Source organism: Homarus americanus, unplaced genomic scaffold (genome assembly GCF_018991925.1).
Source record: "Homarus americanus isolate GMGI-L3 unplaced genomic scaffold, GMGI_Hamer_2.0 scaffold59578, whole genome shotgun sequence".
Taxonomy (NCBI): Eukaryota; Metazoa; Arthropoda; class Malacostraca; order Decapoda; family Nephropidae; genus Homarus; species Homarus americanus.
The window spans coordinates 1,149,672-1,177,171 of NW_024712913.1; the positions used below are offsets into that span (position 1 = coordinate 1,149,672).

The 27,500-nt window shown below is 43.9% G+C and overlaps 2 protein-coding genes across 2 annotated transcripts in view; one reads left to right on the plus strand and one right to left on the minus strand.

The window, feature by feature from the left end:
- Positions 1–8,565: 8,565 nt before the first annotated feature.
- Positions 8,566–8,991, minus strand: LOC121864799. The gene has a single exon (XM_042363969.1). It carries the CDS (start codon positions 8,989–8,991, stop codon positions 8,566–8,568), a length of 426 nt encoding a protein of 141 aa, XP_042219903.1.
- A 2,757-nt stretch (positions 8,992–11,748) lies between these two features.
- The window catches only part of LOC121864810 (calcitonin gene-related peptide type 1 receptor-like), a 23,865-nt gene continuing 8,113 nt past the window's right edge, over positions 11,749–27,500 (plus strand). Inside the window, exons 1-7 of the mRNA XM_042363979.1 lie at positions 11,749–11,850; positions 13,786–13,918; positions 18,395–18,511; positions 19,375–19,564; positions 20,448–20,568; positions 25,285–25,441; positions 26,597–26,727. Coding sequence (XP_042219913.1) covers positions 11,749–11,850; positions 13,786–13,918; positions 18,395–18,511; positions 19,375–19,564; positions 20,448–20,568; positions 25,285–25,441; positions 26,597–26,727 — 951 coding nt within the window. The remainder of the gene's footprint in view (positions 11,851–13,785; positions 13,919–18,394; positions 18,512–19,374; positions 19,565–20,447; positions 20,569–25,284; positions 25,442–26,596; positions 26,728–27,500) is intronic.

Genomic DNA, 27,500 nt, shown 5'->3' on the forward strand with positions numbered 1-27,500 from the left:
TACAGTAGTGTGTCCCTCACCTCACTAACTAGCTCAGGGAATCCACTCCTAATGACCCGCATTCGTGATAAAACCCTTGTTGTAATGAACTCCAATCCTCATGAGCCCAAGGTCTAATAAGTCCAATTCCTGATGAGTCCAAGTCCTGATGAGCTATAATTCCTAATGTACTCTAGTTCCTAATGAGGCCCAGACCTAACCAATAAGATTTGGAGTGAAACATCAATGACCATAATCATAGTGGTTAAGTTAGGTTAAGTTAGGTTAGGTTAGGGTGAGACTTATCTTTAACGGGACCATTTACCCCTCACCGTGAAATAACACACAACAGTTATACAGAAGAGTGGGTGACCATCAGTGAGGCACCACCACCACCACGTCCACCACCACAACTTCCACCACCACCACGTCTTCCACCACGTCCACCACCACGTCCACCACTACCACCACCACGTCCACCACCACGTCCACCACTACCACCACAACTTCCACCACCACAACTTCCACCACCACGTCCACCACCACGTCCACTACCCACACCACGTCCACCACCACCACCACCACATCCACTACCAACACCACGCCCACCACCACCACGTCCACCACCACCACCACGTTCACCACCACCACGTTCACCACCACCACGTTCACCACCACCACGTTCACCACCACCATCACGTCGACTACCACCACCACCACGTCCACCACCACCACCACCACCACGTCTACCACTACAACTTCCTCCACCATCATGTCCACCACCACGTCCACCACCACCACCACGTCCACTACCATCACAACCACGTCCACTACCACCACCACCACGTTCACCACCACCACCACGTCGACCACCACCACGTCCACCACCACGTCCACCACCACAACTTCCACCACCACCACCACCACCACGTCCACCACCACGTCCACCACCACCACGTCCACCACCACCGTCCACCACCACGTCCACCACCACCACGTCCACCACCACCACCACGTTCACCACCACGTCTTCCACCACCACAACTTCCTCCACCACCACGTCCACCACCACGTCCACCACCACCACGTCCAACACCACCACCACCATGTCCACTACCACCACCACGTCCACCACCACCGACCACCACCACCACCACGTCCACCACCACCACGTCCACCACCACCACCACCACCGTCCACCACCACCACCACCATGTCCACTACCACCACCACGTCCACCACCATGTCCACTACCACCACCACGTCCACCACCACCACCACGTCCACCACCACCACCACGTCCACCACCACTACCACGTCCACCACCACTACGTCCACTACCACCACCACGTCCGTCCACCACCACGTCCACCACCACCACCACCACCACTACTACCAATAACACAACATCCAGCACCACCACTACCATGTCCACTACCACCAAGCCACCGCCAACCACCACCAACCCTCCGGTCCACAGTCCTGACAGAAATTTGTTTGGCATAAATTTGGGAACTTTAATCGACTGTAAAAACACTAGTCGCTATTTGGCCAACAAAATAAAATAAAGTGAATGAACTATTGCGCATTACTCGAAGCTTTTTCTATTAGTTATTTGGGTCACACTATCGTAGCTGATCCAAAAACTGCTTCAACAGATGGACAGTTATAGATTTTGTTTTTCCTTGGGGTAACAGAGAAATGTATCTTTAATTCGTTTTATGAGTTCTTGTTTTGTGTATGAACTGATTTTTATTATTATTATATGACTCATTATCTCCTGAAACAAAGAAATTCGTTGTCGCGGCAAAATTCTTATATATTCTAAATATCTGAGTGTTGTAGCAGGTAAGAGTTAATTTGAGGTGTTTTATAAACTTGACTGGAAATACTGGAACCAAAAATAACAACAGCAACAACAGCTCATCACAAATAGACTTTATTCACAAAATAATATACGATAATACTTGTCGGAGGTTTCTTATGATAGGTCACATATGATTCTCAGCGACTGGATTACGATCACTGAAACGTCGTAAGATAAAAATATTCCAGCGCTACAAACAATAAAAACTGCGAGTGAGGTTAACCGTCATCCACCGTGAAGGCAACGGAAGCACTTTTAGTTGCCGCTGCCCATCTTCGCGTGCTGCTCCGTGTACCATCACACAGAACTGTGCAAAATACAAGACTGACCAAAGTTTAACAGACAAACAGGCAGACAAAAACACAGACGCCTCCACATCATGATACACAGCGCCCCGTGGACTTATTATTAATCAACACTTGATTTCGAGAAATTAAATTTTTGGGGTTTGTTCATATGAATACATAAAAGACCTAATTACGTTTTTTAGCATATTACACAGAGATGGGTGAATTATAACCAATTAATTTAAGTTTTAATGATTCTCTCAGTGAGGCGGAATATTACGACCCTGGGCTGGTGGTCTGCCTGTTCCTCTGTCCGTTACTCTGGTGGCTGCCGCTTTGTTGAGGCTGCCAGCAACAACCGCTGGAGTAGCAATAAATATTGTACATACACTGGGCAGGAGGTTTACTATATTTATTTTGATTTAGTGGTTTTGGTCTTGACCTGTGGGAGCATTTCACCAAGTACACAAGTAAGATGGCGCGTCCTGGAAATCAGTGAACTGTTTTTTTCTTTTCTTTCCTTTTAAAAAGACTTGGGATCTGTTATCACTATGTCAATGATGGAGACTTATCTGCATAAAGAACTTTTTGTTTGGGTGTGGAGTCAGTCAACGTGGATCACAATTTTCATCGACATCTTGATTGGTGTTAACGACGCTGGAACAGACTGTAGGCTACACACCTTTAAACCCAAATAAAAACCTGAAGGATACGTTTATGCATTGTGTAAAGTCAGACTCGCGATATGTCCATAAAACCCTTCGTCAGACCTAAGGGTGCTGAGTAGTTGCTGCTTATGGAAATTGCATGAAGAAGCTGGCCACCAGACTTTCAATTTGAACTCGATCAGTGCAGCTGCAGAAGTCACTGGAACCCTTCGGAAGACAAGCATCACTCACTGTTGAAGTAAATATGTCAACTCCTTCAAAAAGTTACTGCGTTCACCTGAAAATAAGATGACAGACCTGAACGCCTCGTCGGGTATAATTAAAATTTTACTCCAAAGATGACGACACTGTGATATACTGTACAGCTAAGGTCTCAGTAGTGACCTGACTATCCTCGTGTCCTGACAACTTGGCTCTGAACAATTCGTGTGTCTGTTACAGTTCCTGTAGCATGTACTACCTAACTCATATCTTGGAAAAATTTATTTTATATAATTCATTTACTCTACTATATTGTTATACCTTCCTGATAATATAAAGAGTAGTGTTTGTAAACAGTTTGTGTGTCAGTCAGCCGCTCACTTGTAAAACTCTACGGACACGTCAACCATTGTTTCACTATTCCTCGAGATGTACAGTAGCTCCTCTAACAGCTAGGTCAGAAGTGCATTATATTATATAGGTTGTAACTCGGGGCCAAGGGCTCACTAGTGAACCAACAAACTTAATATGACAGTTTAATTATTACCTTCAAATAAATCAATGGCTCAGACTTAAGTCTTAAATGAAATAATTGTAGAACATTTATTCATAATATTTCACATAACTGCTAAAGTAAAGTCTGGTACTAAGCTATGATACAACAGACCACGGTAAACTAGAAGGGTTTATCATCAACTTGTCCTCATTTACTTTTCAAATTCCGTCGTTTTCGTCTTAACTTCCAAAAAATCAAAATGTTCGTGTAATCGAAGCTAAATCAACTTTGTTTACATATATCGCTGACGGGGAACTTTTGTGTATAAGCATCTGGTTTATCCTCCCTGGCGTGACTCACACCAAGACGTGGCCCAGCATTAGGGTTCACAAGAAGACGACAACACAACCAAAAGCAGACACAAACATGCATTTCTATACACACATCCCGGTGCCTCTTGGTTCCCATCTCGTATATCAATATTACATCTGACGCTCTACCATGTGCGCACCTCGGTCATAGAACACCAATAATATTAGTTAACGACGTGTATTGGCCACCGTAGCTCGCGTCAACACTTAATCCGCGGGTCTCTGGTCGAGTAATAGTTATCGCGTGTATAATGATCAACACTAAATAATAACAGTCACAAGGAGAACAACATCGCTGTCATGTAGTGTAATGACGAGCTGTCCTCACTGGCTTACTTTAATGTGGATTCAAGCAAGAAGGAGAATATGTGGACAGAGAGGGAGGAAGAGAAGAGAAACTTTTACCATAGGGAGGGAGCCAAAGGTAATGTACAAGGAGGGAAAGTCACCGTATATATGGACATGAGTCAGTCGGGTTGGTCAGTACCATCTGGGCGGAATAATTCTCAGAGTGATCTTTAGTAAGGCATATATGTCTAGAGTTGGAATATGTGTGATAGCATTGCAACCATGGTGATAAAATATTCAGGTTAGTACACCAATGAGTAATCCACTCATATTTATATTTTTTTGATCAGCTTTTTTAACCAAACTGAATTATATTGTTCCTGCATCATCCATATACCTGACACCCCACAATTATTTACTATATATCTAATTTCGTTCAGCCAATGAAGGAATGAATCTACCTTCCTCTTTTAACTTCCAAACACTCTAATACTATAGCACCCTGAGCGGTCACACACGTTCATAAGGCCCCTGATCCATCACACGTGTAAGGGATTTATATTCCAGTTCAATGATTGTTGGAACTGTGTTGTTCAGTGTTGGGTTTGATCTCTGTATCTGAAGCAGGTGTTGCTCATGGGTAGTTCGAGCCGAGTTACAGTGCGGGGTGTAACAGTATGGCTGGTCACTTGGCCCCCTTCTCCTTACCCGGTTGGTCACCTGTTACCTCTTTTTATTCATGGTCACGTTGGTGTGAACTGCTGCACTCCTAGCCGTGTATGTCAACACGCCAGCTAGGACACTGTCAGCCCTAGCCCCTGTGCTCTTCTTCCCTGGTCCATTATCAAGTACCTGTGCCGGTTAGGAGGATACTTGATCTCCTGTGAAGTTGTTGAGGAGACACCAATTAACCACCTGTGCCGTGTGGATATACAAGACCCCACCCACGCTTGACATCAAGTGTTTACACTCCCAACACTTGTTCTCACCGGCAGTCTGGCACTTCCCTACCTACTGTACTTGTGCTTATGTTGCTCTGTACTGTCTTCATGCCGATTATCAGTGTAAATACTTATAAATAGATATCTTTTGTTACAAATATCCATAATCTTGTTCAGTATCCTTGGTAAAAGCGAAAGTCTTCCACCTGACAGTAATCTTTAAAAGAACCAGTGGGCTTTAACACCTAAACCCTCGACAGCATGCTCAAAGGCCACTGAGCCGTCACATGTTCCAAGGCCCCCAACATTAACCCTCTCTCTCTTTTATCATATAAGCGAACCATAGTTTAGCGCCCACACGACCAAACTGCCTAAGGAATAAATATATCGCACGAGTTTATGCACAAAGTTATGATGTAAGAATACTTTACTTTCGATATAGTGAGGAGCAGCATCCCGGGGAGGAGCAGCATCCCGGGGAGGAGCTGGAGTATATTGTGAAAGTTTCGGTGACACTAAGGATCTTTATCCATCACTTAAGCTGTGAAATTTTTGCTATAAGGTCTTTATCATTTACTCCGCATGGGGTTGAATATAAGTTTACCGATGTATGATTCAGCGTACTGAATCCTGAACAGCTGCACATAGAGGATGATATAGCATAATATAACGTAATATAATTTGAATCTAAACAAAATAACCACTGTTTAGATTACCTTGTCTACAGTATGTTGAGTCACTGTCTGTCTTGCCGAAAAAAGTCTATAATGAAGTAAATTATCCCGACAAAGGCTTCAACAACTGATTTTCCTACGTTTGCCTGAATCCACGAGTGTCATCACTGTTTTTCTAGCGAGATTATGAAAACGTTTTATTGTAGTAACAGTTGAAATATATAAACAGAAAGTCCCATTACAGTATATATATATATATATATATATACAATTTTGTGTTGGATTTTGCAGCAGCAGCAGTAATCTTATGGATAATATACAATAACAAACATGTTAATTCACATGTTACCCAAATAAGGACAATGACCTGATTCACTAGTACCCTACTGTATATTGCACTCTTGTTCAGGGCGTTAATCCACCACGCATGGAAGCAGTGATCAGCAGCCCTGAAAACGGACTCTGTCAGCAAACAGCCCAGGTTGTCCCCTAATGGACTTACCTGGAAGTAAGCGCCTTAGCACCTGTCACACCAATACTTCCAAAGTGAAAGAGAAACCAAGTTGTGTAAATCAACCCTCAGGTAAAGTACGTGGGAGGCAGAAATAAATTATCTAGTACGTCCAAAGGTATAACAATATCTTTAAAGTGTTCAGTTGTAACGCATAGGAAACTTGAGACAGTGATCTAGTATGTGTTAACGCAGAACAAAAAACTGTGTCTCAAAATTTACTTAAGCCATTGAACACGACGGACATGTAGTGGAGGAAAGCACTTGTATACTGTAATGAAGGGATACAAATCGAATTCGGTGTAGATCACGATGAGCTGCCCATACACTATTGATCAACCCTGCTGGAATATGTATGAGAATTACGAAATACATTCCTAACCGTATGCCTAACCAAGGGCACAGAAAGCCTCCACATAAGACCCAACTCTTCTCGCTGTGTAAGATCCACCATATTCCCTGTCAGTGCTTCAGTGATATTAAGAATTGAATTTGGTGAGGCGAAATTAAGTAGGGGAGGCAACAGAGATTTATATCCTAAATTATACTTGTTGATGGACCTTCTTACTCGCTTAAAAACCTTAGTGTTTGAAGGGCAGCAATAACATACAGTAGAACGTCAACGTCAAGGGCAGGTGTTGACTGTGATGGAGGTGATGGTGTTGGGACCGTTTTGCCCTCGTTGACGTCAACCACTGCTCAGGTGTGACAGCTCGACGCGGCAGAAGTGTTAAGCCGCGGCTCTTGAAACGAAGTGTTTAATTAATCATTCATAGCTGCTCCCTATCACTAGTGCTACACCAGGTTAAGTAAATGTTAGAAACCTTTATGGCATCATTAGTGGCGTTAACCAGCTCTGTAAACCTAACCCTGACTGACCGACACATCAAATAAGAGAGCTAGTGTGTTTGGTTTTATTTTCTCGTTGTATTACTATTCCAGGGCCTTATCCCTTCAGACCCTCACTCATTAGGTCAAAGGTCAAGATGAAGAGATCGAATATAATCAATAAGCCAAAAGCTGTATGAAAAATGGATGATCAGTGAAAACTTCTGTTCGACTCATTCCTCATGCATACAAATCATACTGTATCTCTTGCACGACTCATTCCTCCTATATCTTACCACTTTACTTACCTGTGTACATTAATTTCCATTATTCTGTGTATTGTATTTTATTTTGTCCTTCTCGTTACCATTCAAAAATCCACAGGAACCAAGCACCAAGGGCGGGACGCGTTGTGGAGGCAAATAGCCTTTTAGAATTTCATGAATAAGAGATGAATCAAGTGGTGTGAAGGAGAGGTGTGTGTGAGTCCCTTGTAGAGATAAGACGGGCTATTCCTCCTCCTCCTTCTCCTCCTCCTTCCTCTTCCCCCTCCTCCTCCCCCTCCTCCTCCCTCGCGTGTATTTGCATTAATATTGAAACAATGTTGTGTTTATGCCAACATGTAGCGGTTGTGTTTTATGCCAACATGTAGCGGCCAACCTTCACCTACCTCCACCTACCTCCATCCACCTACCACCCACCTCCCACCCACCACCTCCACCCACCTCCACCTCCACCTACCTCCACCCACCTACCCTCCACCCACCTCCACCTACCTCCATCCACCTACCACCTACCTCCACCTACCTCCACCTACCTCCACCCACCTCCACCCACCTCCACCTACCTCCATCCACCTTACCACCTACCTCCACCTACCTCCACCCATCTTCGAGTACTTGTGAGAAAGAGAGAATTAAGAAAGAAAGAATGTGAGAGAGAGGAGAGAGAGATCAAGCAGATAAGCTGATATGTTAGAGAATTAGGCTTTATTTTCCATTCTATTTTTTTCAAGTGAAGCTTTATTGTCCATATTAAGCTTAGTGACTAAAGTAAGCAATATTGTCCATAGTAAGCTGACTGTCCACATTAAGCTTTTATTCTGCCACTCCCTCAAACTTTACTTATCTACTCACTCACTCTTACCACTCACTCACCACTGCTCACTTGCCTCTCTCTCTCTCTCTCTCTCCACATTCACTTATTCCTCTTCCATTTCTTAATCTTGCTTTCCTCCCTTCTTCCATTCTTTCCTCCCTTCTGCTCTCTCTCATCCGTTTTCTGTTCCTTCATATCTCTCTCTCTCTCTCTCTCTCTCTCTCTCTCTTCGTTATCCTGCATCATTCATTTAGTTCTTCATTTACCGTCTACCCTGACACAAAGCCTTCATTCTTGTCTTCATTTATTCATCCATTCCTGCTTTCATCTTTGCATTCATTCCTGCCGTAATTTCTTCATTCAATCCCGCCTTCATTCGTGCTTTTATCCATTCTTGCCTTCATTTCTGCCTTCATTCTTGCCTTCGTTCCTGATTTGATTTCTTCATTCATTCCAGCCTTTATTTTTGCTTTCATTCCTGACTTAATTTCTTCATTCATTCCTGCTTTAATTCTTGCCTTCATTCCTGCCTTAATTTGTTCATTCATTCCTGCCTTCATTCCTACTTTCATTCTTACCTTCCTCTGCATAATTGCTTTCATTTTTGTCTTCATTCCGGTTTTCATTCCTGCCTTCATTCTTGTCTTCATTCCGGTTTTCATTCCTGCCTTCATTCTTGTTCTCACTCTTTCTTTCAATCTTGTCTTCATTCCTGCCTTAATTTCTTCAATCATTCTTGTCTTCATTCCTGCTTTCATTCCTGCCTTCATTCCTGCCTTCATTCCTGCTTTCATTTACCAGTGTCATTCAGTGATAATAAATGAATGAGTCTGTCAGTAAGTCAGTCAGAATAGTCAGTCAACCAGTCAGTTAAATCGAAGTCCGTTATATAAAGATTTCAGTGTGTAAAGCTAAAGGAACAATTAAGACGATAGAAAACACTGGCAGCTTATATTGTACTGAGCTGACATCTTGTTAACGTGTATCGACTAACCAAACTTGAGTTAATATCATCCCCCAGACACACAGACGGTCATTATAAACAGACACGTGAACAAACACAAAAACGAACACAAAAACGGACACAAAAACGAACACAAAAACGTACAAAAAACGGACACAGACAAACGGACAACCTTACCACCTTTCTCTCAATTAAGTAAGCGGAGGTGTAAAAGAAAATAATAATGGAAATAAATCTCACGGAAGATCAACAAAAAAAAATGGGTAAGGGAGGGGAGGGAAGGGAAGGGAGGGGAGAGGAAGGGAGGGGAGGGAAGGGGAGAGGGGAGATAGTGAGTGAGAGAGCCTTAATATAGTTCAAGAGTTAACTGGCCGGTGGTAACTCCCTCACCCGAGCCAGACATAGACAGACAGAGAAGACAAAGAGAGAAAGATATATTGAGAGGGAGAAACAAAATAAAAGAGAGAGATGGAAAGTGTGATGGAGAAAGAAAGATTAAGAGAATAGAGATTATAGAGAGAAAGAGACGAATAAAATAGAAAAGAAGGGAATGAGAAAGAGGGAGCTAGTGAAAAACAAAGATTAAAGTTATATAGAAAGAGAAAGATGAGGGAAGAATGAAAACGGGAGAGAGAAACAGAGACACACAGAGAACAAATGAAAAGGAAAGAAAATAATAAACTATAAAATACAAAAAAAGGAAAAATAGCTCAATTTAATCCAATTCGTGTTATTGTTTTTGTTTTGATTACCTGAAATAGCAACTTTTAAACCTCCCTGGTTAATGAGACTCGGGTAACAATAGTATCCATTAATGATAAACAATCTTATAAAGCAGACTTTGTTCTCCAGCTGCGTTCAAGACCCTTTTCTATTCTGTCAAGTTCATATCTTTTGTGTCATCCTATAAGACTCCAGTATTGTCGTCTTAACATCACCAACAGAGTTACAATATAATTTTCTTTTAGATCACATATAAGACCACAACAAACTTTTAATTATACTTAATTTATAGTTTTTTTCAGATTATAACAATTTTCGAGTATATTTTCGTAAAGCTTTATTTTGTTGACAAGTTGAAGAGTGAAGAGGGAGATATAATCTGAGAGGAGAGGCAAACAGGTTTCAGGGTTACCACTATGACCACAAACAGATGTCAAGGGTACCACTATGATCACAAACAGATGTCAGGGGTACCACTATGATCACAAACAGATGTCAGGGGTACCACTATGATCACAAACAGATGTCAGGGGTACCAATATCACCACAAACAGGTGTCAGGGGTACCAATATCACCACAAACATCTTGTTGAGTTGCAATTTTGATTCCATCTTTTATAATAAGGTTTTCACAACAATATCTTCATGAGAGACTTACATACAAACACACAGACAGACACGAGAGCCTAATGAATACTCTTGTTCCATCCACATTCATGACGAGACGAAGAAATAATTGAAGAAAATGAAAATACAAATAAAATTAATTTATGCAGACGTTAATAAACAAATTTAAGAAAAATAAAAAGAGCCACTCCGCTGGACTCCTCGACTTGACGAATGAATGTTTTATCAGGGGTGGAAATACCTACACAAATATTCAGGAACATAAAATTTAAAGGCTGAAAATTTAGGGGTACACTCAAATTAAATCAAACGTGAAAAACAGCGAATTCAGACTCCAAGCATTTTTAAAGCTGATATGAAAGCTTCCATTTAAACTCAGGTCGACGGTGGAAGCGCTGTAAAAGTTTGTTAAAAAGAAAGAAAATAAAAATAAACTTGAAGATGTACAAAAAATTCCAGTGTGTGTGTGTGTGTGTGTGTGTGTGTGTGTGTGTGTGTGTGTGTGTGTGTTTGTGTGTGTGTGTGTGTGTGTGTGTGTGTGATAACGGTTTATTGAGAAAGTTCTGCAGCCCGAAGGCTGCAAATATATATTGGACAAAAATTACTTATTCCATACAAAGACATGGGGTGGGTGGGTGGGTCGTTTAACAAAAGCTTTAATTAGTGAAAGGAGAAGGAACATGAATTGAACATACAAATTATAATATTTACAGTTGATGACCCGGGCCTGGGCTGGTCATCGAGACACCAGGTGGTGTGGTGTTCACGTGGTGTGGTAACTCGTCCTCGGGTGTTGATATAATGGATCTCACGTGGTCATGGGGACACCGGGAGGTGTGGTGTTCACGTGGTGAAGTAACTCGTCCTCGGGTGTTGGTATAATGGATCTTACGTGGTCATGGGGACACCGGGTGGTGTGGTGTTCACGTGGTGCAGTAACTCGTCCTCGGGTGTTGATATGAAGGACCTCACGTGGTCATTGAGACATCGTGTGGTGTGGTGTGGGGAGGTCCGGTCAGACTGTGGCAACTACCGTGGGATCTCGCTGCTCTCCGTAGCTGGCAAGATTATCGCCTGAGTCCTCCTAAACAGACTTCTTCCTGAGGCGGAAAACTTCCTCCCTGAATCTCAATGTGGTTTTAGACCAGCACGTGACACCATTGACATGATCTTTGCTGCCCACCAGATACAGGAAAAGTGCAGAGAACAGCGTCGTGACCTGTACATGGCCTTCATCGACCTGACCAAGGCCTTCTTCTCCATCAACAGGGAGGCCCTCTGGTGGACCTTCAGCCGTTTAGGCTGCCCACCACAATTCATCGCCATTGTGAGGCAACTCTACGATGGCATGAACGGCAGTGTCCTGCACAACGGCACCTAGTCTGAGTTCTTGCCTATCCTAACAGGGTTAAACAAGGGTGTGTACTGGCACCAACTCTCTTTTCCATCTTCTTGGCTGCCTTCCTTACTAGTGCCAGTGCCAATTTAGCCAGCGGGGTGAACATCAAGTACCGTTTTTTTGTTTTTTTTGTTTTTTTTAGGTTAAGGTGGGGAAAGGATGGAAGGCATGCTGGGGCTCAAGGCACAGCCAGACATGAAGGATAGAGAAGTCACAACAGATAGTCGTGGGGGGAAAAGTTGGAAAAGAAGTTTAATGAGTTAAACACAGGGGGATGACACCCCTTGCTTACTAATAGGAAAATAATGTATCCTGCTCGTAACTCTATATCCTGCTCGTAACACTATATCCTGCTCGTAACTCTATATCCTGTTCGTTACACTATATTCCCGGCCCTTAGCTAAGCAACCAATTAGCTTCCTTACATGACACTGTTGCTGTTTCCTGGTTCCTGATTGGTCGAAAGGTTCCCAATTATTTTCCTCAGAAAACCAGACGAGCCATCATCATCATCATCATCATAACATCATCATCATCATCATCATCATCATCAGCAGCACCACCATCACCACCACCACCACCACTACCACCATCACCACCACCACCACTAACCTTCACCACCACCACCATCACCACCACCACCACTACCATCACCACCACCACCACCACCACCACCACCACCACTACCACCACCATCATCTATAACAAACTACAAACCCTCACGTAAACATTATTATCACTATGCCGGAAGTAAAATCCCAATTCATTTAAACTTGTGCCATCTGCAACAACTTCAAGGCTATAACCAGCTCCTATCAAACTTCCACCAGGGCCTAAGTCAGTCAGTCAGTCAGTCAGTACACGCTGCTGCTGTTACACCCACTCTCTGAGACTTGGAGACTTGAAAGAGAAATGATTAGAGTTCCTGAAGTAGAATTAAAAATATTCTCTTTCTGCAGTTTAGAGTGGTGGTGGTGATGTGGCTGCATGCTGGTGGTGGTGGTGGTGGTGGTGGTGGTGGTGGTGGTGGTGGTGGTGGTAGTGGTGGACCCGGACAAGAGAGCGAGTGTTATAGGATCAGACGGTGAGTTAGTGTGTGAAGTGGATAGTCTCGTAACTGAAGTGGATAGTCTCGTAACTGAAGTGGATAGTCTCGTAACTGAAGTGGATAGTCTCGTAACTGAAGTAAATAGTCTCGTAACTGAAGTGGATAGTCTCGTAACTGAAGTGAATAGCCTCATAGCTGAAAGGGCTAGGCTAGTATCCTTGACACTAGCGGGAGGGAGAAAGAGCCATTCATAAAAGAAACAAATGCAAACTATAAACACCGTGAAATCTATAGATACTAGAATATACAGACAGATTATGAGACAGATTATATTGACATTGTTTTCTTATTATATACATTGGGGTCTCAGATAATTAATAGGGAATTAATATGAATTTACCATACATTAATTATGATGTGTATATCTATTTAAATTCTTGGAGGAAGTAAGATAATGACATATTAAGTTTAACCTCGTGTGTGTGTGTGTGTGTTTCTATATAGACTGTGCGTGTATACATATAATACACACCAATACAATTACACACACACACACACACACACGAGCCATGATAATGAACCAGGGCCGCACAAGACAATTAAGTGATATATTGTGTTCTCGGGAGCCTAATTATACCCCACCTAATTGATCAACCCGGGAAACTGTCTTCCAAGGCAGCTAGAACAAGATTAGGCGGTGAGGTGATTATAAATTATCATGACTGATTATTCGTTTATAATTACCATCACGTGTCATATATTCATCACGTGTCATATATTCATCACGTGTCATATAATCCTCTCCACGCCCCCAGGAGGAAGCTGTTGTGACCTCGGAGGCGGTGTTGGCGTCCTTCAAGGGTGAAGTTGGTCCTTCCAAATGGCGCAGCTGCTGTGAGGCCGCCGTCCAGTGCTGCGACCAAATGCTCACCGCCTCCTGGCCTACTGGTGAGTGTAGTGGCCTCTTATTAAATGTCGTAGATTCTCAGTAAGTATTTGGGCCTATAAGTATGTGCTGTGGCCTCCCATTAAGTGCAGTGGCCTCCCGTTACGTGCAGTGGCCTCCCGATAAATGTAGTAGCTTTACGGTAAATGTAACGGCCTCTCAGTAAGTGTTGTGGCCTCTCAGTAAGTGCAGTGACATCTTAGCAAGTGTAGTGGCCTCCTAGTAAGCGTAGTAGCCTCCTGGTAAGTGTAATGGACTTCCGGTAAGTGTAGTGGCCTCTTAGGAGTGTAATGGCCTCCCGGTAAGTCTGGTGGCCTCTCCGTAAGTGTGGTGGCCTCTCCGTAAATGTAGTGGCCTCCCGGTAAGTGCAGTGACTTCCTAGTTAGTGTAGTGGCCTCCCAGTAGGTGTAGTGGCCTCCTAGTAAGTGTAATGGCCTCCCGGTTGTGTATTGGCCTCTTAGCAAGTGTAATGGCCTCCCAGTAAGTGTAGTGGCCTCCCAGTAAGTGTAGTGGCCTCCTAGTAAGTGTAATGGCCTCCCGGTTGTGTAGTGGCCTCTAATAAGTGTAGTGGCCCAGTAAGTGTAGTGGCCTCTAAGCAGGTGTAGTGGCCACAAGCAAGTGCAGTGGCCTCTTAGCAAGTGTAGTGGCCTCCCCAGCAAGTGTAGTGGCCTCCAGTAAGTGTAATGGCCTCTCCCCTGGTTGTGTAGTGGTAAGTGTAGTGGCCTCCTAAGGTATCAGTGTAGTGGCCTCCAAGCAAGTGCAGTGGCAGTGGCCTGGCAAGTGTAGTGGCCTCTACAAGTGTAGTGGCCTCCAAGTAAGTGCAGTGGCCTCCTGGTAAGTGTAGTGGCCTCTAAGTAAGTGTAGTGGCCTCCAAGTAAGTGTAGTGGCCTCCGAGTAAGTGTAGTGGCCTCTAAGTAAGTGTAGTGGCCTCCAAGTAAGTGCGATGGCCTCCTGGTAAGTGTAGTGGCCTTGCGGTAAGTGTTTTACCACGAGGTTTTAGCGGCATCTTTGTCACTTTACTCAGCCCGAGGTTTCAGCGTTTCTGCTGGTGCCTGGCGCCACAACAGCCGCGGCCACTTCTCGACTGAAAAATGCCTTCTTTTTTTTTTTTTAGAAAACGTTACGGGTTCCGTTTTGTGTGGAATTGAATTACTGTGGATGAAGGCATTCACTCCCCTTCCCTGCACTCACCGACTCGTCCACCACACCCACACCTTTTTGCGCAGTCAAAGGAACTGTTTCCTAAAAATGGAAAATTTTTGTATGAAACTTTACAGCAAAAGAACAGTACTCGGCCGTAAACTCAGAGTATCCACAAAACTCACTTAACCGAAATACAAAGATTTTACCTTTTTACAAGTAATCCCAAAACATTTGATGGTACAGAAAATATTTCCAACGAGGAATAATGTTAGTTTTGGCTACATTTAAATAGGAGGATATAAAGAGAGTTGCCCAGTCTCAGGGCCTTGGGAATGATCTCCGTCTACGTCGCTGCGTTTGTGGGTTTACTTATAAAAACACACGCAAAAATATACTCGTACCTCTTGTAAGACATTTTGTGGTGTTTAGACAAGTAAGCGTTCAGGTTGATGATGATAGTGACGTTGTATTAAAGGTGACAACGTTAGTTATCCTGGTGTAGTAGTGAGGCAGCTTAACTGTGCGTATGGGTCAAGCTTGATTTTTTTTTCACACACTGAACTCTGAGCTTCATTATACTGGATCAGTCACCCCTTCAACTTGGATGTGAACTTGGTACTTGCAGACACCAACGAGATGTCTAATGAAATAAGTCCAAGCTCTAATGGGCCTCAGTTCCATTGACCTCCAATCACGAAGGTTAGGTTAGGTTAGTTTAGGTTCGGTTAGGTTAGGTTAGGTTAGCTCCGAGCAGACGCAGGACAGAGGCACGTGTGACCTGCACCCAACCAACGACACCACAAATGAGGCAGATGGTCTGCTACAAGACCAACAGAAATAATTCTGTTGATCACCAATGACTAATTTACACAAGAAAACAATCATTGGCCAATGGTCGAGAAAGGAATTGACAGGTCTACCGCTGTTCCGTCTGTCTCAAGTGTTGACGTAACTAAAACTCTTCAGCAACAGAGGATGAGCCAGTAAAGCGAAGTAGACGCGGACCATCACCAAACACTCAACAGCCAGTGAGGCCCAAGAACCACTCTCGCTCGCTGCTGACTCACTCCTAATAGCGAAGAAATTACAATTAAATCCTGTAGCTCCTATACCGGTAGTGTGGACACAAGATTTCAGTTTCCCAACAATAAAGTACCCAGTCTGCAGCTGGGTCGACTGTGGGCGCTTCACTTTGTGGCCGGCCGCAGGAATGAAACCGGTGACTTCGTCACAAGGCAAGTGATTATTATATTCACTTGGCGTCTGCTGCCCTAACCTAACTAGATATGACCTAACCTGACCTGATCTGATCTAATCACTAGGATTGGGACCTAGTCCTGATGGGCCCCAGTTTTAATGATCCGCAATCCTAACGGACACCAGTTGAAATGATTAGGTTAGGTTAGGTTAGGTTAGGTTGGGACCTATCAGGACTGGGACCCTCTCACTCTACTGACTTGTCAAAGTTTATGTAGTACCTTTACTGAAGACAGCGACGAGTGTTTCAGAAAATATACACAGCATTGTGGTGTAGGTCGCGTGACGTTTTTCCCTGGTCTCTGTTTCGGGTATTCTACTATCAGCTGGTAACCTATCCGCCGTCAACTATCCATTCTCAGCTAGTAATCTATCCACCGTCAGCTAGTATCCATCCACTGTCAGCTAGTAACATATCCACCGTCAGCTGGTAACATATCCACTGTCTGGTAGCTTATACAAGATCTGTTTACATACCAGCAATACAAAATGGACAAAAATATTCTAATTATTTCAAGATTCTGTACATGTTTTTATTTATTGAGATATTTGTTTTTGTATAACTGCATGAAGCTTATTAAAAGGAAATAAACAAAATGCTAACGAAAAACAGTCAATTTATTCTGGTATGATAATTTCAGAGTTTAAAATCAAAAGAGATTCTAGTTAACTATTTTTTTCATATTTTCTGCCACACAAAGAAGGATCTGACCAGAACACTGTGAAATTCTAATCGTCTTACCTGAGGTTTTTGTCTCCGCGTTTTCAACACAATAAACACCTGTATTTCTTTCATGACGTCACAATAAACACCTGTATTTCTTTCATGACGTCACAATAAACACCTGTATCTCTTTCATGACGTCACAATAAACACCTGTATTTCTTTCATGACGTCACAATAAACACCTGTATTTCTTTCATGACGTCACAATAAACACCTGTATTTCTTTCATGACGTCACAATAAACACCTGTATCTCTTTCATGACGTCACAATAAACACCTGTATCTCTTTCATGACGTCACAATAAACACTCCTCTCTATACTGTCTCTCTCACCTTCTCCACCTGCTGACGCTAAGGATCTCTCGTAGTCTCTCTCGACAGATAGTTAGGGAGGCAATACACAGTGACAGCGGGTCCTAACAGTCATCACCAGTCATTAACAGTCATCACCAGTTATCACCAGTCACTGACAGTCACCACCAGTCACTACCAGTCATCAAGTCACTAACAGTCATCAAAAGCCACTAACAGTCATCTATAGTCACTCACAGTCATCACCAGTCACTAGCAGCCATAAACAGTCACTAACAGTCATCACCAGTTACTAACAGTCATCACCAGTTACTAACATCTTATAAATGCTGACCTTTTGGAGGGATTTTCGAACATAATTAAAATATTCTAAATATTTCGCTGGTGACCCATTTTGTTTTGTCTCTTTGGGGTAGGAAGTCGACGTGCTAGCTACATAGAATCACTTAAAAACACCTAAAACTATCATCGAAAAATCAAAGAAGTCGAGTAATTAAGGTTTCTGAATGAGTTTGTTTTTTCTTTCTACTAAGACTTTTTTGAACAAGTAATTACGAAATTGGAATTTATTTATGTTCTGGTTTTCATTTCCTTCGGGTGAATCAGTTTTAGCTTCAGACTTGAATACGTGATTCTGATTGGCCTTCAAATTATAGATGATCACTCTAGTACCATAGTTAAGTTTGAGTTTGTTTTTCAGTTCCACCTGTGTCCTGCCGCTGTAATATTTCAAGTTTCCTGTTTTAATGCTTTTGGGTTTTTTTAGTAGACAATGTTGGAGATGATAAGCCGTCCATTGATAGTTTTTTGGACGGATAAGTAACATAGTAATGTAGGTTTATAGTCGGAGTGGAAAAAGACAACCACAGTAGATGACTGGCGGGGGAAGGAGGGGAGCTAAAGTATTTTGTTACAGGATTTTTTTCTTCTTATAACGCAGAGAATGTAAACTGATAAAACGAAAATATAAAACTTCATAGTAAGGCTTGTTGGATTCAGTGTCCTTGTTCTTATGCTGACTCTAATCCACCATTCCAGGTCACTGTCCGAACACGTGGGACGGCTGGCAGTGTTGGTCAGCCACACCCAGAGACACCGAGGCTATGAGACCCTGCCCCTCCTACATCTACTACGGCAGGGAACCTTCATGTGCCAGTAAGTTCCTCCATCTTCTTCTGTATGTATCGTAACAAAGAACTCTCCTCTATTTGTTCGTTCCTGCTCTTCCTTCCAATGAATTAATTTGTAAATCCTTCCACTCTAATTGTTAATAAGAAAAATATCTAAATTTTTACAATCATTTTTCCATCTATAGAATTATATGTAGTTACTGTTGTATTTTGTTGTTGTATCTTCACAGGCATTATTTATTCCTGAACTGATGACGAATATTAACCATTGTTGGGTCTCTAATTTCTCTTTCTAGTCCGTTAAAACTGAATTAGGTCACAGGAGGAGGGCGAGGGGGTATGACAGTGGCGAGGGAGATGGAGGGCGAGGGGGTATGACAGTGGCGAGGGAGATGGTGGGCGAGGGGGTATGACAGTGGCGAGGGAGATGGAGGCGAGGGGGTATGACAGTGAGGAAATGGAGGGCGAGGGAGTATGACAGTGGCGAGGGAGATGGAGGGCGAGGGGTATGACAGTGGCGAGGGAGATGGAGGGCGAGGGGGTATGACAGTGAGGAGATGGGGGGCGAGGGGGTATGACAGTGGCGAGGGAGATGGAGGGCGAGGGGGTATGACAGTGGCGAGGGAGATGGAGGGCGAGGGGGTATGACAGTGGCGAGGGAGATGGTGGGCGAGCAGCAGTTGTGACCAGTGAACCTGAGGATGTGTAGAAACCAAACCCACCTTGTATATAGTGGCAGGAAGACAGGCGAGGCAGGAGAGAGTTCAGTACACTTCAAGATAATCTGAAACACGACCCATACACCCATACTTCTGGGCGTCATGGTCTTCCTAAACATGGCACAGGATCTACCTTGGACTTATTATTCCCCCTTACTGTCTCCCACAGAACAGGCGACGAAGAAATGCGAGACGGATGGCATGTGGTTCCGTCGGACGGGATCAGGTCAGGAGTGGAGCAACTACTCGTCATGCAGTGTGGAGCACAACATCCACCGTCGCCTGTACGTCCACATCGCCGCCTACAGCGTCTCGGTCGCCGCCCTTCTCCCCGCCCTCTGTATCTTCTTGTCCTATAAGTGAGTCACGAGTGTGTTGTGTCGATCACCATTAGTCTCCCCTACGCCCTGTATGTTGTCATTGTTTCTAGTGTCCAGTATCATGAAGAAAAGAGCGCCAGCTGAAAAACGGTGACCACCACCTGGCGTTCTCTGTCGTCGCAACACGCTTATCCAAGTTACAAAGACAGACGAATGTTTACCTGTACTCTGACTAAACCGTCACTCGCTTACTGTAGATAGATCGATAATCTCTACACGCCTGCTAAGTATCTTCTCAATTCTAGAAAATTTCCCTTGTCTCTGTGAAGTCATCTATGGTACTGTGGTGTCGAAGGAATCTCACGTACACTATGTGTCAGAGATACTAAATCGATTCTCGTGTGAACTATGAAAAGTGAATGTGAGTTCCATAAGCATGACTGCCCGTTAGGATTAGTGTAGACACAGCACACTGTACATAAAGCCTTCGGCACGTAAGGAGGCAACATACCCGGTACTGTACCCACCTCCTTCAACTGGATGAACTGAGAGTGCCCGGAACAGGAGGTGAGCGATGTACCCACTCGACCGCTGCTCTCCGTGGGAAATATACTTTACTTTAAATAAATAATACACGTATTTTCTGGGGGTGTCTTGAGAGTTCATCCAACTGCCTACTGTACCTACCTACCTACCTACCTACCTACCTACCTACCTACCTACCTACCCACCCACCCACCACCCACCCACCACCCACCCACCACCTACCACCTACCTACCTACCTACCTACCTACCTACCTACCTACCGAACACCCTGCTGACATAAACGAAACCGCACCTACCCTCTTACCTCTCTTTCCTCCTATCTCTACTTTCCTACCCTCAGACAGATGCATTACCCCGTCTCTTCTCCTCCCCCAGACAGCTGCGTGTTCACCGCATCACGCTGCACAAACACCTGTTTCTGAGTCTGCTGCTGGAAGCGGTGGGCGTTATCACCTTCAGGTTCCTGCAGCTGTACAAGAAAGACCTCATCAACCAGGTGTGTAGATCATCCTCCAGCAGATATGTAACTCATCCTCCACCTGATGTGTAACTCATCCTCCAGCAGGTGTGTAACTCATTCTCCAGCAGGTGTGTAACTCATCCTCCAGCAGGTGTGTAATTCATCCTCCAGCAGGTGTGTAACTCATCAGCCAACACCACCAGGAGACAACAAACGTTCACAATACTCCCTGGAGACAGTAAGCATTCACACTCCCAGGAGACAACAAACGTTCACAACACTTCCAGGAGACAACAAACGTTCACAACACTTCCAGGAGACAACAAACGTTCACAACACTTCCAGGAGACAATAAACGTTCACAACACTTCCAGGAGACAACAAACGTTCACAACGCTTCCAGGAGACAACAAACGATCACAACACTTCCAGGAGACAACAAACGTTCTCAACACTCCCAGGACACAACAAACGTTCACAACACTCCCAGGAGACAACAAACGTTCTCAACACTCCCAGGACACAACAAACGTTCTCAACACTCCCAGGACACAACAAACGTTCACAACACTTCCAGGAGACAACAAACGTTCACAACACTTCCAGGACACAACAAACGTTCACAACACTCCCAGGACACAACAAACGTTCTCAACACTCCCAGGACACAACAAACGTTCACAACACTCCCAGGAGACAACAACTATAATGAGGTTAAATCTCATATGAAGACGTAAGGTAAGAATTTATAGTAGTTAGGGTTGTAAAGTGAGGAATGTTGGCAGCCTGACTCGAGGGTGTACAGATAATAATACACATTAACACAAGCTCAGTACAAGTGTAGTATATAAAACACAAATGATGTTACAGCTTTATTTTACTAGTTGAACGAGGGGGGGATTAATGTGGGTTCGTACACAATATATAGTAGATTATGGTATATTCCTATTACCTAACAAGTAAAACGGGCTCTTCCACTATGTCGATCATTGGGGAGGCTCAGGATCACTGCACTACCACCGACTACACAGCCAGTACTTATTTTAACACGATGAGTAGATAGCACACCGTCGATGAACTGGGCTGGGACCTCGTTGCACTTATTGGCGGACTTCTTCGATGCAGCTGGTGAGACGACGAGCGGGACTGGGGAGCGAGCGTTGCTGGCCCCTTCATGGTTATAATGATGCGTGGAAGGAACTGAAGGCCCCTTATATTGGAGGTCTCAGGCCGGTAGATGTCCTCTCTTAATTAATACTAATCTGGGTGTGTCTAGACCGGCCTGGTTGGTCAGGTGTCAGAAGTACTGGATGGATAGCAGTTCCTTGAATTAACAAGGTCAAGACGCGGGTTTAACTAACCATGCGGCGTTGAGAACTCTGGTTCCCTTTATGACCGTGACCTCTGTTGGGTCAGGTCTTAATCTCACCTTAGTCACTGTAGGGTGGGAGCTTTGGTCTGATAGATAAACATTATAAAACGTTCACAACACTCCCAGGAGACAACAAACGTTTACAACACTCCCAGGAGACAACAAACGTTCACAACACTCCCAGGAGACAACAAACGTTCACAACACTCCCAGGAGACAACAAACGTTCACAACACTCCCAGGAAACAACAAACGTTCACAACACTCCCAGGAAACAACAAACATTCTCAACACTCCCAGGAGAGAGTAACCGTTCATAACACCCCAACGAGACAAGACCTAACTACGAGCGGCTGATCTCCTTTGAGTGTCAGGTGGTGAGGGTAACAAGGACCTACGTGTGAAAAATAGCTTCACCAGCAGTCGTTGTCCACATAACAATAACAATCGAGGTTTTTCCAATGGCGACCCAGTGAAGTGATGAGTGTTTTTGGCAATCCAGTGAAGTTTTTTTCTCTTCCTGTTTGAAGTGACGAGTGTCTGTAACAGTCAATAGGCAACATTCAAACGTCTTACAGCAGTTTTCATTTTATCCAGCTAGTGACTTTTATAGAGTAATAACGTCAGGTTATCGTTGGGGCTCACTGCCAACACAACAGCCGGGGACCCATTGTTGTTCTGGCCCACGACCCTGACCTGCCACCACACGTGATATCAATAAAGTAACCCCCCCCCCCCCTCTTACCACTCACCCTCAGCTGCCCGAAAACCAGTTCTAAATTGTCCTATAACAGTGGGTACGTAAAAGCAGACTAATCTAATATCGGTTTTTATAGATGCACTTTGTGATGCCGTAGAGTAACATCTGTTGTTTATTTTGTATGTGGTTAGATCTGGTTTATTGTACTGTCACCTTTAGTCTATCGTAGAGGGATCATACCATTAATGTAATACCTGTTAGTACAGCTGGTTGGTGACAGGAGTAAACAAAAGTTAATTTGGGTAGATTTGTAAACCGATATAATGTTTTCGTTCTGTTTTATTCTCTAAAATAGTTCTCTGCACAGTTAAAGTGTGATAATACAGTAATTACACAGTGAACGTGGAACTTATGAGAGAATAAGAAGGTAATATGGAAGCTTCTGATTATACACATCTGGAAGGACCGATATCAACTGCCTGTAACCATCTTATTGTTGACCTATGCTGGGCAATGGAGCGCCAAGGTCAGTTGAAAGACGTTGAGGCTATGTGACCATAACGTCACGTGCATAAGTAACACTTTTAGTTTAATTACCGTGGGTGATGTAATTATATAAACAAAATGTATATAGTTCACATTTATATAAGTATTACTGTATTTAACAGGAGCTAATACAGGTTTTAGCAAACTTTCTTTAGTTTCTCTTGACGGATTCTTGACAAATTTTAGGGCAAGGTTTTCAAAATTGAAGTACAGGTCAGTTTCGATAATGGTGAGCGACTCAGCATCATAAAATCATCAAGGTCAGAGGTCATCAGTGAAGGTCATCCCACACTAAAGAAGGGCTAATTAACTTTCTACAGCGACCACTTTACTCAGGTGATCACTTCGGTCAGGGTCAAAGGTCAACAGAACTTTTGCACATTAGCATCAAATATTACTAAATAATTATCACGTAAATATTACAGTTAGTAGGCCTTGTCACTCGGTCGCCACTTGACAATTTTGCAAACATTTATCAACTTCCGGGTCAGAGGAAAGTGAAGGTCACACTCTTCGTAATCCAACATCAAATATTTTCATCAGATTCTTTCAAAAATTACACAGCTAAACAACCATGTCTCAGAAAATGGATTACATGTTTTTCGTCAATATCTGACACACTGTCACACATTGCCACCACCACTACCATGTTGTGTGGTCACTGTCACACATTGCCATCACCACCACCATGTTGTGTGGTCACTGTCACACATTGCCACCACCACTACCATGTTGTGTGGTCACTGTCACACATTGCCACCACCACTACCATGTTGTGTGGTCACTGTCACACTCCACCGTCAGGTCAACAATATCTTTTATGACATAATATCAATGTTCCTGGTGCAGTAATAAACCTTTGTGTATAATGATGACTCTATGTCTGGCAGATCTGATGACACAATTCATCCATTAGTAGAAGTGTAAAGCTGATTCTAACTTTGTTATTTACAAAGTTTGTTTTAACGATAACTATGCTAGATTATTACCCTGCCCGCAAATGCGTGGAGGGTATTGATTTTGGTCCTGTCTATATGACTGTCATTACGCCCCCAAAATAACTCCAGAACTGTTTCGTGGATTTGCACCAAACTTGGTAGGCGCTTAGATTGTTTTAATTAACATTGTATTTGTCCAGCGGTAAACTTATTAGGCCATTGGATGACAGATAATGATCATAAATGAGAAGTTGTCAGTGGTGTTTAGTGTTAACCCAAATGGTGATAGTTCATGCGGTGAAATCATGGTCATGTGAACTGTTACTTAATTAATACTGTATAGTTAGCTTAAGTTAAGTTTTGTTAACAGTTAAATATCAACAACCCTGAATGCGTATTCAAAACTTTAGGTCTGCAGTCTACACACGAGAAGACCAAATGCGTATAAAATGGCTCGTATCTGGACACCCGATCCCATCACCCACAGACAGTACCGCTGTAAACACCCTACCAACACTCTTCAAACGCTGGTTGACGAAGATAATGGAACAACCGATACTTTCTCCATGAATAGTATCATGTGACATTCCTTGTATCATCTATATATTAAAGACACTATTTAACAACACTACTTAGAAACTCCGACACGCGGCCTTTGAACATGTACAGTACCCCAGGAGACACATGTATACGTGTATCACCTTCAAACTATAACGCTAATATAATATTTCCTCCGAGTTTATATAATTTCGTCAGCTCATCCCGACGAATAACATCAACACCCATACTGAAGCTGGATTCCCTGAGGCTGTCATTAGTAGCTCTCTGACTAACACCTAGCACACCTATGACTCAGACATGATTCACCCGTAACTCACGCCTGATTCACCCATAACTCACGCCTGATTCACCCATAACTCACGCCTGATTCACCCATGGCTCACACTCGATTCACCCATAACTCACACCTGATTCACCCATAACTCACACCTGATTCACCCATGGCTCACACTCGATTCACCCATAACTCACACTCGATTCACCCATAACTCACACCTGATTCACCCATAACTCACACCTGATTCACCCATAACTCACACCTGATTCACCCATAACTCACACCTGATTCACCCATAACTCACGCCTGATTCACCCATTACTCACACCTGATCCACCCATGACTCTCCTTGGCACAGAACCTGACGTGGTGCGTGACACTGAACCTCCTGACCAAGTACACCAGCTTGAGCAACTATATGTGGTACCTCTGTGAAGGCTTCTACCTCCACAAGTTGCTCGCCTCCGCCTTCGCTGAGCAGAACAGCCTCGTCATCTTCTACCTCATTGGCTGGGGTGAGTGTCTTTGTGTCTCTTGATTGGTCGAGGTGAGTGTCCTCTTGAATTAACTGGCTGCTCAGTGTCTTGTTGATTCCTGATTAGCTGAGATGAGTGTCTTCTTAATTCCTCATTGGCTGGGGTGAGTGCCTTCTTAATTCCTCATTGGCTGGGGTGAGTGCCTTCTTAATTCCTCATTGGCTGGGGTGAGTGCCTTCCTAATTCCTCATTGGCTGGGGTGAGTGCCTTCCTAATTCCTCATTGGCTGGGGTGAGTGCCTTCCTAATTCCTGGTTGGCCTGGAAGGATCTACGTAAGTGTATAATAGTTTATGTATTTGTGTCACAGTCGTATGCACAAACACTGTGTATACCTTCACACTCACTTGCTTACACCCACACTAACCTACACCCACACTACCCACACTTAACCTAACCTATCACACTAATTACTCACACTTATTGAATAGTCATAGTCACTCACTCACTTTCCCATGCTCACATTCATTCACTCTCTCTCTCTCTCTCTCTCTCTCTCTCTCTCTCTCTCTCTCTCTCTCTCTCTCTCTCTCTCTCTCTCTCCAACAGCAAATAATAACAACGAAATAGATTGACTTCATTTGCATATAAACAAGTGTAGTGGTCATCGTAAAGTGTCAGTATTATCCTGTAAACAACGAATAGTGGCGTATCCCCACCGGAACCTCTCATGACCCTACCATTGTTTGCTTCTTATAGTTTTGCCAGTGTTTGCTCACGGGGGTACAGAGAACTTCTTTTGTTTACTTGGGGTTTATAGATCTTCTTCTTGTTTACTTAAGGGTCTAGAGAGCTTGTTTACGATTGCTTAGTTGTTCTAGAGAAGTTGTTATTGTTTGTTCATTGTTCTAAGAGACTAATATGATTTTATTTGTTTACTGTTTTTGAGAAGAGTACAGTATATAAACTAGTACACGCACACACACACACACACACACACACACACACACACACACACACACACACACACACACACACACACACACACACACACACTTTAGGAAACTCGACTGAGAGAGAGAGAGAGAGTACAGTACATTTCCCAAGTACACTGCCAAGAATATTTCTTTAACGTACAGTACCTCTACCACGTACACTGTCCCAAATTGTTAACGTACAGTGTTCTACGTACACAGGTTTCCCGTTGGTGCCTCTGACGGTGTACAGTGTGGTGCGGGGGTTGCGTGACGATAACACAGACTGCTGGATAATGCCGAACGAAAGCCTCGACTGGATCATTAACCTGCCGCCGCTCCTGGCTATCCTGGTACGTCAGCCATATGTAGGGAGTTCCGGAAAGATATTCCCCTCCCTGCCTCCATCCCTGCCTCTCTCCCTGCCTGCTCCCTGCCTGCCACCCTGCCTGCTCCCTGCCTGCTTCCTTTCTCCCACCCTATCTGCCCCCTGCCTCCCTCCCACCCTGCCTGCCTGCTCCCTGCCTCCCACCATGCCTCCCTCCCTACCTGCCTGCTCCCTGCCTGCTCCCTGCCTTCCACCCTGCCTGCTCCCTACCTCCCACCCTGCCTGCTCCCTGCCTCCTACCCTGCCTGCTCCATGCTTTCCACCCTGCCTACTCCCTGCTTTCCACCCTGCCTGCTCCCTGCCTCCCATCCTGCTTCCCTCCCTGCCTGCCTGCTCCCTGAGACACTGTAAGAGAGAGGCAGATAGCAGGCAGGTTGGGAGGTAAGCAGGGACATTTTTCAGGACCACCATATATTTACGCATCAAAAACAATAATATTACCATTAAATCTATAATCATATCTTCGTTTATTTTCTTATTATATATATGATAGTATATTAGAGCTGTTGTTAAGAGTAATTCTTTAAGTAATCATAGTCTAGGATTGGTTACATGTGTACCTTGTAGAATATATTAAGTGTACTGATAGGAGAGGAGTATATATGTTAGGGTGTAGGTGCAGTGGGTTAGGTTTTGGTAGTGTGGGTGTGGTGGGTGTGGTGGGTCAGGCTCTGGTAGTGTGGGTGTGGTGGGTCAGGCTCTGGTAGTGTGGGTGTGGTGGGTCAGGCTCTGGTAGTG